The 12,305-nt window shown below is 48.6% G+C and overlaps 1 protein-coding gene across 1 annotated transcript; it reads left to right on the forward strand.

Annotated features, from left to right (window-relative positions):
- Positions 1-9,775: 9,775 nt before the first annotated feature.
- On the forward strand, positions 9,776-11,309 carry LOC107118705 (membrane primary amine oxidase-like; the record flags this gene model as incomplete). Its single annotated transcript, XM_015421062.1, has 1 exon — positions 9,776-11,309. A coding segment is annotated over exon 1 (1,534 nt), but the record flags the coding sequence as incomplete, so codon positions are not given.
- Between the last annotated feature and the right edge of the window lie 996 nt (positions 11,310-12,305).

Genomic DNA, 12,305 nt, shown 5'->3' on the forward strand with positions numbered 1-12,305 from the left:
ATATAACAACATGTTCTATATTACAACATTTCTTTCCACATATATCCTTTTCTCATAACTCCCCCCCCCCTTCGCCTGGCCTCCTGCAATGCTCCCACCCCCTCCTTGCCTCTTTTTCTGCTCAATTCTTTGTTTACAATAAGACTTCTTATTTTTTTTCCAATTCATCAATTTCTACATATTCATATTGATTATTAACTTTTTAGGTAACATTAATACCATCTATTCAGTCAATTTCTTTTTCATATTCTGTTCTTAATAACTATCAAAGCAAAGTAAGTTATTTTTAACATCCCAATTATTTCCCACATATTCTTTAAAATCTATCCATTCTGCAAAAAATTCTTCATCTTCTTTATTATTAAGTTTCCTTGTCAGTTTGTCCATTTCTGCCATAAAAAGCATTTTCTTTATCCAGTCCCATTTCTCTGGCACTCTGTCTTGCTGCCAAAATTGTGCATAAGTCATTCTGGCAGTTGTGATCAAATACCATAACAATGTTCTTTTTGTTACATTTACTTCTTCCATCTTGAGCCCTAGAAGTAATACTTCTGGTTCCTTTTTAAAGGTACATTTCAAGATTTTCTGCATTTCATTATGGACCTCCGTCCAAAAAGCCACAGCTTTATCACAAGTCCACCACATATGGTAAAAAGAGCCTTCTTTTTTCTTACATTTCCAGCACTTATTAGACATATTCTCATTCATATTTGCTATTTTCTTAGGCGTCATATACCATCTATACATCATTTTATAACAATTTTCCTTCAGATTATTACAAGTTGAAATTTTCATTGACTTTTCCCACAAACATTCCCAAGATGTCGTAGTTATTTCTTTATTCATATTTATAGCCTGTTTTATCATTTGCCCTTTTACCGTTTCTTCCTCTGTGTACCATTTTAACAAAAAGAGCAGCCATCTTCTTGTCTTGGCCAGTTTGTTCTAGAGTGTTCTGTGAGGAGCACCTTCTTGGCGCCTGTAAAGAAGAGAGGCCTTGCCGAGCACACAGACCTCCCTGGGATGTCTGAGTTAGAGCCATTTGATTAAACAGATGCACTTGTCCCCTCTAGGGTTGCCAGGTCATACCTGGCTGCCGGCAGGGGGGGAGGTCCAGGTCATCGCGCAGGGACGCCATTGCACAGGGCACCTTGTGGGGGATGCGCTATCATTCAAGGAAACATAGTTTTCCCTTGAGTGATAGAGCGCCCCCCCCGCGCAACATGCCCTGTGCGATAATGTCACCTCTGGCCGACATCATTGTGCCGGGCGCATTGGTGCAAACAGGGCACTTTGGGGGCGGGGTTCCCCCTGCTGGCTGGATCAGGGCCGGTGGATCTGGGCCCCCGAAAGTGGGCAAACCCCTGCCCCCATCGGGGGAATGACAGCCCTGGTCCCCTCTCTCCGAGTTTGGGATTCCTCGATATATTTTATTGTCAACTCTGTCACGTTCTGTGCCTCTGTTTTCCTTCCCAGAAAAGTTGTGTTTAAGCCGCAGTTCAGTTTCTGACTGGGGCATCCACGAGGCTGTGACCATTAGGGTTACCAAGTACCCCCTTACCATTAAGCGGGGGACTCCCATGGTGATCCCAGAGCACGCGCCGCATCCACGTCACCAGGAAGTGACGTGACGAGGCCAGGCACGCTGGGGGCTGGGTCATGACCATCCGAGGGAAAAACATAGAGTTTCCCCTCGGATGACTGTGGCCCCGCCCCCACCGTGCCCGCCGTCGTCACATCACTTCCTGGTGACATGCACGTCGGAGTGGAGTTTCCCCCGGAGCCCGATCCGGCGGCGGCAGGGAACGGGCCTCTGGGGCAGGGTTTTCCCCGCCCCCCCGGGGGGACTTGGCAAGCCTAGTGACCATTAACCTGGCCATTTTTAGACTGGAAGCTTTTACCCAGGCCTGTTAACGGTACTGGGTAAATGAGGGCCAGTGTTTGTGTAGGAGTGGGACTCCCTTGCCATGGGGCTTACTCAGGGATCTTGGCAGAGTCATTCTCCCTCAGCCTGGCCTACCTCACAGGGCGGCTGTAAAGAGAGGGGAAGACCACGTACGTTGCCCTGAGCTCCTGGGAGGATTGGAGAGATAAAAATGCATGAGAAGGAGACATAGTACGTATCCTTGATATCATGTTGCAGCAGCAAAATGGCTTAGAAATAGAGTTGCCAACTCCAGGTTGGGAATTTCCTGGAGATTTGGAGGGGTGGAACCTCGGGAGGGTGGGGGTTGGGGAGGGTTGGGGTTGGGGAGTGGGATAGAATTCCAGCCTCCAAAGCACCCATTTCCCCCCAGAGGAACTGATCTCTGTAGTCTGTAGATCAACTGTATTTCCAGGGGATCTCCAGGCCTCACCTGGAGGTTGGCAAACTTAGTTAGAAGGGTCCTTTCAATCTGCAGGCCTTGCTAGGGACTGGTTTTGCCTACCTTGTCTACTACTCTTTGTGTGTGTTATCTATATATCTATAACATCCAGTAGCAATAACAAATCCAAAAAGACAAACAGTATTTGCAAATTATTCCTTTAGTTAAAGGTAAAGGTTTCCCTTGCTCGAAAGCCAGTCGAGTCCGACTCTAGGGTTGCGGTGCTCATCTCCGTTTCAAAGCCGACGAGCCAGCGCTGTCCGAAGACGTTTCCGTGGTCATGTGGCCGGCATGACTAAACACCGAGGCGCACGGAACGCTGTTGGCAAATTTGTATTTTAATGCCCCCAGCAAATATCCTTAAGTATAAGAAAACGGCCTGGAAGCAACTGGAAATGAGATCTGAAGTGAAATGGTGGGGGTAAGAGACATTTTTGTCACTGTTGTTTGTTGGAAGCAATATCTGGCAAACAGCTGAATTATAATCAAGGCAATAAATGGTGAAAAACGGGAGTGGCAAAATGGAGCTGAGTGAAGGTGATGAAGGGTTAGATCCAGAAACAAAAATTGAAACACTTACTATGGAACAATATAGAAATTTTCTGATAAAAGAAATTACTCAAGCTGTTAAAGATGCTTGTAATAACGTGGTCGAAAATTATCAAAGAGCAAATCAAGATACAAACAAAAATGAAAAACAAATTCAAAATATGCAGAGTCCTGCGGAGGAAAGGGATGGTTGTTGGGAAAGAACGAGTGAGGTGTTTGAAAACCACTCAGTTTTTGTACAAGTGGGACCCTATTTCCAATTTTCCACAGCTATATTCCAGTGTATCTGTCTTCAAGCTTCTTTTGTCTTCAGAAATTTCCTTTCTGGCACCATCTTTTCCTTTTTATCTGTTTAGTTCTTTTTGAAAAAAAGTTTTTGGGACATTTTCTGTAGCAAATCTTATCTTCAGGCTTTTATTGTCCTTACCAAATTTTTTCCTTTGGCACCCTGTTCTCCTCTTTGTCCATTTAATCCTTTTTTCCCCCCACAGAGAGGTTTTGGACACTTTCTTTTATCTTTCCCCTTTCAAGCGCTTTACTTACTACTTCCTCCTGATTACTCATCTGGTTACTGCCCCCCTCTTTCTCCTTCCCAACTATGGGGAGTATATCTTGGTCCATTTTTCCTTTCTAACATTCTCGCTCATTCTCCTGGTTCAGCTGAATCTGAGGTGTTACTTTTTTCCTTTCAATGTCCACAGACACATTCTGTGTTTTTTTCAAGAAGATTTGAACATGCAGTCCTGACCACCTGTTGCACTTCCTCAACTAAAATCTTTCTAAATTGCTCCCATGTGAGCGTGCCAATTTCAGTGTTTTTCCATGCATCTGTCTCTTCCGCCTCCATCCTTAAGCCTCTTTTAAACTGGTTTTCGCTCCTTCTTCTTTGATAATTCTCAATTTTCAAGTGCATATAAGATTGACTCAATATCTTTAACAACCGGGAGCTCCAATAAATAAAGTAGCTTTCTTACCCCCGTCTCGTTTTTCTGCCAGGAATCGCTGCTTCCCTTTTCACGGCCGCTTTCTTCTCTAAGTTGCAATTTCAAATGGGGGTATATCTCTAACTTTTTTCCTTTCGTTTCTTCTCTGCTTCTTCTCTTTTTTACCCCTCGTTATGTTATAACAGGTTTGTCTTTAAAAAAATGGCTGGTTGCAGCTAGAGAAAGAACATGGCGGCCATGTTCTTTCCCCATCATTCGCTCCTGCTTCGGGGCATAAACGGCGACACCCCGCACTTGTCAGGTGCTGCGGCAGCCACGAAAAGCCCCCTGCCACCCGCCCTCCCTCCAGGAGGTCGGGCGAAGCCTGCCCGATCGCTCGAGGGCCCCCCAAAGAACAAAAACAGGGCGGGCGTCTCGAGAATTGCCCACTTGCCACACCGTACCAGAGCGCGGCATACATCTTGAACTCCTCTGAGTATTCACGCACTGACTGGTTCCCCTGCTTCAATGCCCGTAAATTTGTGTGGCCCTCCTCCGCTTCCATTAGGTCCTCGTACTGCCGTTGCAGGGCTCACATGAACGCTTGCACATCTCGAAGCTCAGGACCTCATTAGTTGTGCAGCCTGACATACCAGTTGGCGGCTCTCTCAACTGGGACCCAATATAATCCACCTAGTGCTCGTCTGATGGGTAAAGGTGGCCCCAATCCCGAAGGAACTGACTCACCTGCAGCATAAAGAAGGCAAGTTTGTGTCAGTTCTCTCAGCCCCACCCACCTCACGGGGTGTCTGTTGTGGGGAGGGGAAGGGAAAGGAGTTTGTAAGCCGCTCTGAGACACCTTTGGGTATTGAAGGGCGGGGTATAAATCCAATCTCTTCTTCTCTTCTCTTCTTCTTCTTCTTCTTGTTGTGCAGCCTGACATGCCAGTCGGAGGCTCTCTCAACTGGGACCCAATATAATCCACCCAGTGCTCGTCTGATGGGTAAAGGTGGCCCCAAGCCCGAAGGAACTGACTCACCTGCAGCATAAAGAAGGCAAAATTGAACGTGGTATCTAGCAACTCTCTCGGTTGCTCCAGCCCTGGAGCGACAAGTTGCGGCCCTGGTGGGCTGGCTGGGCCAGCAGGCACTGTGGGAACCCCTGGTTGTGCTGGCACCTGCTGTCCGGGCTGTTGCTGCTGGCCTGGGGGTATCGCTGGAGCTGGCAGGTGCTGTAGGAACCCCCGGTGGTGCTGGCACCTGCTGTCTGGGCTGTTGCTGCTGGCCTGGGGGTATCGCTGGAGCTGGCAGTTGCTGTAAGTGCAACGTCTGCTGCACGGTAGTGACGATGAGGTGAGGCAGGTCCAGCACCATGTCATGCATCTCCCACCGTAGCTCTTCATACTGGGCTTGCATCTGGAGTTTCACACTCTCCAGCTGCTCCTCAGCCCTTTCCTCATACCGTCTCCCGCTCTTGCTCCATGGGAGGGAGGTACTCGTACTGGCTGGTACTTCTGAACCGCAGAGTCATCATCCACGACACCTGGGTCTCTGTAGAGAAATGGGCCCAAGAGTAAGGGTCCCACCACGGCTTCTCCTTGCCAGTGTCATCACCACCATCACATGCCCCTGTGGTGATCGGGGTCGCCGTCATGACAGGGATCTCTTCAGCCATAGTAGTAGCCATAGGAGCACCCCCATCTTCCTCATCGGCCATGGTGGGGTACGGGGTCAGGAACTATGGTCGTTCTGACACTCTGTCACAGCCTTGCAACAATCAGTAATCAACAACATTCCTTCAAAATGGTTCAAGTTTATTGATTCAGTAAAGGCAAGTCATCTGTTTAGTGTCAGAAATGAAGGTAAAGGCGGGAAGGGGGCAATTATATCAGGTTCAAAGCGGGGTCTCCTGATGGAGCAAAGCCAATCAGGGAAATAGCCTTAGTGTGCCTAAACTAATGGGTTCATATTCCCAAAGAAACAGCATAGCAGACACCAAGGTCAGGGAGGCGATAAAAAAGAGAGCTGGGAAAGGAAACCTCAAATGCCAAACCTAGAAGACCCAAATCAACCCCCCCCCCACCAGTCGCCATAGCAGCAGTATAGCTGACACAGGGGAGGACAATTCATGAGTCACTGCTCACTTCTTCAGGTATCTAGATCAGTTTCTATCCAGAGTATCTCTCAGCGGACTTAAACTGCATGTTTTAATAAGAACATAAGAGATGCCAGTGTTGGATCAGGCCAAAGGCCCATCTAGTCCAACACTCTGTGTCACACAGTGGCCAGAAATACCAGGGGCCATCAGGAGGTCCACCAGTGGGGCCAGGACATTAGAAGCCCTCCCACTGTTGCCCCCCCCAAAGCACCAAGAAGACAAAGCATCACTTGCCCCAGAGCCCCTATCTATACCTTGTGGCTAATAGCCACTGATGGACCTCTGCTCCATATGCTTATCTAATTCCCTTTTGAAGCCGTCCATGCTTGTAGCCGCCACCACTTCCTGTGGCAGTGAATTCCAAGTGTTAATCACTCTTTGGGTGAAGAAGTACTTCCTTTTATCCGTTCTAACCCGACCGCTCAGCAATTTCATGGAGTGCCCACAAGGAGTTCTTGTCTTGTGGGAAAGGGAGAAAAGTACCTCTTTCTCTACCTGCTCTTTCCCATGCATAATCTTATAAACCTCGATCATGTCACCCCTCAGTCGTCGTTTCTCCAAGCTAAAGAGCCCTAAGCGATTTAACCTTTCCTCATAGGGAAAGTGTTCCAACCCTTTTATCATTCGAGTTGCCCTTTTCTGCACTTTTTCCAAAGCTATAATATCCTTTTTAAGGTGTGGTGACCAGAACTGCACACAGTATTCCAAATGAGATCGCACCATTGATTTATATAGGGGCATTATGATATTGGCTGATCTGTTTTATTTATTGATTTATTTCTGGGATTTCTATCCCGCCCTACCCAGAAGCTCAGGGCGGCTAACAACAGTTTTAAAAGTTTATAACAATAAAACAGTAATATATACAGATAAAATTTTGTGCCTCAAATCTACATACATTATACACAGATCTATCTTCATTATACACAATACACAGCAGCCCCCATTTGCAGTTAGCGTTCTTAATAGCGGAAGCGCCAGGAACAGTCGTCTCACGTAGTTTTTCGGGCGACATCTACCCTCCACCCCAGGGTACAGTAGATGGATGGTAACATTGCGGTGGTGGTATAGCGGCGGCAGCGGCTCCTACCCAAAGGCCTGGTGGAAGAGCTCCGTCTTACAGGCCCTGCGGAACTGTACAAAGTCCCGCAGGGCCTGGATCTCCTCCGGGAGCTCATTCCACCAGGTAGGAGCCGCCACCGAAAACGCCCTAGCTCTGGTCTGGGCCAACCTCACAGCTCGGGGGCCTGGAACTTCAAGGTGATGGAGATTCCCCGATCTCAGTGCTCTTGAGGGAACATACGGGAAGAGACGGTCCCTTAGGTAGGCCGGACCCTGGCCATTCAGGGCTTTAAAGGTGAGCACCAGCACTTTGAAGCGAATCCGGTATGCTATTGGCAGCCAGTGCAGCGCTTGCAGCACCGGCCGGATGTGGTCTCGACTGGAAAGACCCATCAACAGCCTAGCTGCAGCATTCTGCACTAGCTGCAGCTTCCAGATCTGCGACAAAGGCAGCCCCAAGTAGAAAGCGTTACAGTAGTCCAGCTTCGAGGTTACCGTCGCATGGATCACTGTGGCCAGGTCCTCACGGTCAAGATAGGGAACCAACTGCCGAGCCAGCCGCAGATGATAAAAGGCTGACTTAGCAGTGGCCGCCACCTGGGCCTCCATTGTTATTCCTCATCCCACCAAGTTTCAGAAATACCCACAATGTCTATTTTTCCCTCCGACACCAAGCACTCCAACTCCCCGATTTTACCTCGGACACTTCTAGCATTTGTATAGAAACAGCTGTAATTTCCCTTACAAGTTAAGCCTGCATCCTTCCTCTTGCTATCTCGAGTCGTTGTCCGGCAGTCCATGTCACCAGCCATGGCCTCTGTGGACAATTTCAATCCACCTCCCTGTAGAAAAGCAACAGGTACCCCCTCATCTCTCTGAGATGAGCCAACCCGAACCAGAGACTTTTCATCTCCTGTCGGCTTTCCCCCAATATTCAGTTTAAAAGCTGCTCTGCCACCTTTTTGATTTTAAGTGCCAGCAGCCTGGTTCCTTCTCGGGACAAGTGGAGACCGTCTCGCCTGTACAGCTCCCTCTTGTTCCAAAAAGTATCCCAGTGCCTAACAAACCTGAACCCTTCCCCCCTACACCATCGTCTCATCCACGCATTGAGACTCCTGATCTGTGCCTGTCTCTCCGGCCCTGCGCGTGGAACAGGTAGCACTTCTGAGAAGGCTACCTTGGAGGTCCTGGACCTAAGTTTCCTGCCCAGCATCCTAAATTTCTCCTCCAGGACCTCACGACTGCATTTCCCCACATCGTTGGTGCCGACATGCACCACGACCACTGGCTCCTCCCCAGCACTATCTACCAGCCTATCTAAAACACGCGTAATGTCCGCTACCTTTGCACCAGGCAGGCAAGTCACCATACGGTCAGTACGCGGGTTCGCCACCCAGCTGTCTACCTGCCTAAGGATCGAATCACCCACTACCAAGAGCCCCCCTCCCACCCTGCTCAGGGATGGTTCCTTGGTGCAAAAGGAGAGCCGCTCACCAGCTGGGGAAGAGGTCCCTTCTGAGGGCACATTCCCCTTATCCTCAGCATGGTGCCCTGTTTCCCCTAGACCCTCATGCTCCCTGACAGCAGCGGGGCTGCCAGATCCAGAGTGGGACGTAGCTAACAAGTCCCCGAGAGTCTTTTCTGTGCGCCTAGCTGACTGTCTCTGCTTCTCCAGGTCAGCCACCTTGGCCTCAAGGGAGCACACACGTTCCCTGAGAACCAGGAGCTCCTTGCACCGAGCACACACCCAAGACTTCTGTCCAGTGGGCAGATAGTCATACATGTGACACTCCGTGCAAAACACTGGATAGACCCCAACCCCCTGCTGACATTCTGGCTTCATAATTCTTTTAAAATAAGTAAATATAATCCCCCTTTTAAAACCCTTGGTATTTATGTGGTTTCTCCTTGTCGAAGTCAAATTACTTTATGGGAAAGACAAAGAGCCTATGGCCTTGGCTTTCTGGCTCTTCTTGGGCTTCTTACCGAGCCCCTAGTCTAAGTGTCCCTTTGGCTCGTGCCTCTGGCATGGTACTTTCTTAAATACTGAATTACAGTCAATCCCAGTCAAACAGTGCCCCTTCCTCTCCCTCTCTCAATCAGCCAGGACTGTGCAACAACCCTAAGCGCTTCCACACACTGCTAAACACAGTTTTCCCACACAATGTCCTCAGCTGAATCCCCTCAGCTGAAAGCAAGTTAGAAGAAAGCCACTCAACCCTCTGGTAGCTCTCTCTCCTGCTCCTGCTCAGAGCTCAGCTGGGTCTCCTGCTGGATTTAAACCGATGTAATATGGATTACGACCACTAGAGGGAGAATACACGCAGAACTGTGGGGGGGACAACACCCCAAAGCAACAGGAGCACAGGGGCAAGGAAACTGAGAATGCGGAGAAGTCCGTGTTTCCCTATACCTGGCTCCACCTCTGCTATGTGGGTACTTTTGATGTTATCTGTTTGTGTAACATGATTAATTACAAGACGCTCTTGAACTAGTCTAATGAGTTGGTAGGAAGGCCCGTGTTGCTTTCTTTGTATAAAGCTTTTGAGAAATGCTGAGTGGGGAGGAACCTGCTAAAGCAAGAAAATTGAACCTCATTCACACATGAAGTCTCCTCCCCTAATACAGTCTGTATCTTCTTGCTCACACTCTAAATGCTGCTTCAGTCTGCATTCTCCTAACTGCTTTACAAACCCCAGGAAAACTGCTGTGCTGAAAATGAACATGAAATTGGTCTGTGCGCTCCTAGCTACATGCATAGCAGTGGCTTTAATCTTAGGCTGGATATTCCGAACAGGACGCGAGAAGCCCCCCTTTTGTGAGAGCCAGCACCAGGATTTGTGCTTGAAGGACGGAGGCCAAGATGGGCACAGCTTGGTCTTTGCTGACCTAAGTCCAGAAGAGATGGTCCAAGTGAAGAGGTACTTATGGAACAACCTCGGAGTGCCTCTAGAGGAGCCCCCCCTAGCCAAGCCATCAGACAACTGCCTTTATTCCATTGTTCTTCATCTTCCCCCCAAGGCAGAGGTGCTGGAATTCCTGGATCACCAAGGGAGAAAACCCACACGACAAGCTCTGGCTGTGGTCTTTTTTGGAAATCAAGAGGACCCAAACATCACTGAGTACGTGGTGGGTCCTCTTCCAGAGCCAACATATCACCAAGACATCACAGTGCAGAAGTACGGAGGGAAGCTGCCGTATTACCGAAGATTTTTTTTTAGCGTTGACTTAGATAAAGTCAATGTTTTCTTTGTTGATTATAATGGAACTAACCTTCTGGGGCTCCCTGCTCTGCCTCCAGGATTTAAATCAGGAGACAGGAAAGTCTGGATGCGTCTTTTCCAGAATGTTGCTGGGTTTTATTTGCATCCGGTTGGATTGGAGGTGCAAGTGGATGTCAGCAGCTTGAATGTTTCTGAGTGGGAAGTGGTGAATGTGTTCTATAATGGACAGTACTTTAGGGACATGGAAGAGCTTGAAAGAGAATTCAACAAGGGGAGAGTTAGAGTGTCCAAAGTAAAGAAAACTCCTCATAATGGGGGGTACTCATCACTGAAACCAAGGGTCCCACACAAGTTGCTAGGCCCTTTGCAATATGAACCCCGTGGTCCACGGTACTGCATCAGGGACAACCAGGTCACCTTCATGTCTTGGAGTTTTGCCTTTGGAATGGAAGCCAACAGAGGCCCACGTATCTTCGACGTTAGGTTTCAGGGTGAGAGGATAGTCTATGAGTTAAGTGTACAAGATGCATCTGCCATCTACGGGTCCAACAGTCCAGCAACAATGGTTACCAGGTTAATGGACCTAGGTTTGGGCTTTGGGAAGAGTGCTGTCACCCTTACCCGGGGCGTTGATTGTCCTTACGTAGCGACCTATTTGGATGGGCACTATCTACTTGATTCCGCACAACCTATCACCCACAAAAACTCTCTCTGCATCTTTGAACAAAATGCTGAGATTCCAGCACGACGCCATTATGAGGACCACGTAATCTCTGAATTTTATGGAGCATTAGCTGATTCAGTTCTAGTCTTCAGGTCCATCTCTGTAATGGGTAACTATGACTACGTCTGGGATTTTGTGTTTCATCAAAATGGAGCTGTTGGCGTCAGGGTGTATGCCACTGGGTACATCCAGACTTCTTTCTTCTTTGGCAATGCTGCAGATTTTGGGAACAGAGTTGAAGATCTGACACTGGGAGCAATTCATACTCACAGTATTCATTACAAAGTGGACCTGGACATCGGTGGTACGTATGTTTTTGTTCCCCCCAGGAAATGTAGCCGTGGCTACACCTACTTAATGAAGCTTACAGCTGTATTTTCTGGTCTTTAATGTGTGTCCCTAAATCTGTTAGGGGATTCCCATATCCACAGTTGTTGAGCTCCTAATTAATGTTACTGTTTATGATGAGAATGAGAAGGATTTTTGTGTCTTGGGAGGTGGCATAGTTCCTGTAGCAAACGTCATCATACCTTGCTGAGTCTTCTTTGTTTGCTACCACACCATTGTATAACTGCCCTGCTAAGATCAAGTGCCACCGCTGGAATGCATTGTGGGCTTGGTGACATGGCGGGCGGTATGCGAGCGGGTTCCCCTCTCAAGCTTGGAGCCTCCCCGAGGAAAGAGGGTGCAGGGGCTCCTGAGGGAATGGGCCACTTGTCCGTGATTGCAGTCCGCAGCCTTGTCATCAGCAGGAGGGGACAGGCCAGTCGACAGACAGCGTACTATCACAAGACAACCTGTGTGCCATGGCAGTGTTGTCATCTTGACTTGAGGGAAATTGCGGGGTGACTATTATTGTTATTATTTTTTTTAAATTATAACATGGCCCCTAAGTGGGCTCTTGCTTTCTGCCCCATTCGCAAGCCTCCGTCCCCAGAACTAGAAGGTCCTTTGGCCTTCCTCTACAGTAATGTCCATTGGTTGGCTGGGATGCAAACCAATGTTGGGTGGTGATCTAGGCACTCGTTGACGGGCCTGGATGAACAGGGAGTTCCAGGCTACCCTTGCCTTTATGGCTGAGATGCAGTGTTGCGTCTCTGAGCTGAAGGTTTATTGTGATGCTGTGGGCCAGGCCAGGCGGTGTGTTCCGACCTGTCTAGCACTCAGCTTGAAAGTCCTGTGGTTTGTGCAGCCAGCTCCCTGCTTCTCCTCCCTCCCATGGGTTCGAAGGCTTCAGGGTCTCTTCATCTCCTTCATTCTGTCCCAGCCTGTTTCCTGATTCCAAACATTCTGGTCATGT

Source organism: Gekko japonicus, unplaced genomic scaffold (genome assembly GCF_001447785.1).
Source record: "Gekko japonicus isolate JY-2015 unplaced genomic scaffold, Gekko_japonicus_V1.1 scaffold6392, whole genome shotgun sequence".
In the NCBI taxonomy this organism is placed as follows: domain Eukaryota; kingdom Metazoa; phylum Chordata; class Lepidosauria; order Squamata; family Gekkonidae; genus Gekko; species Gekko japonicus.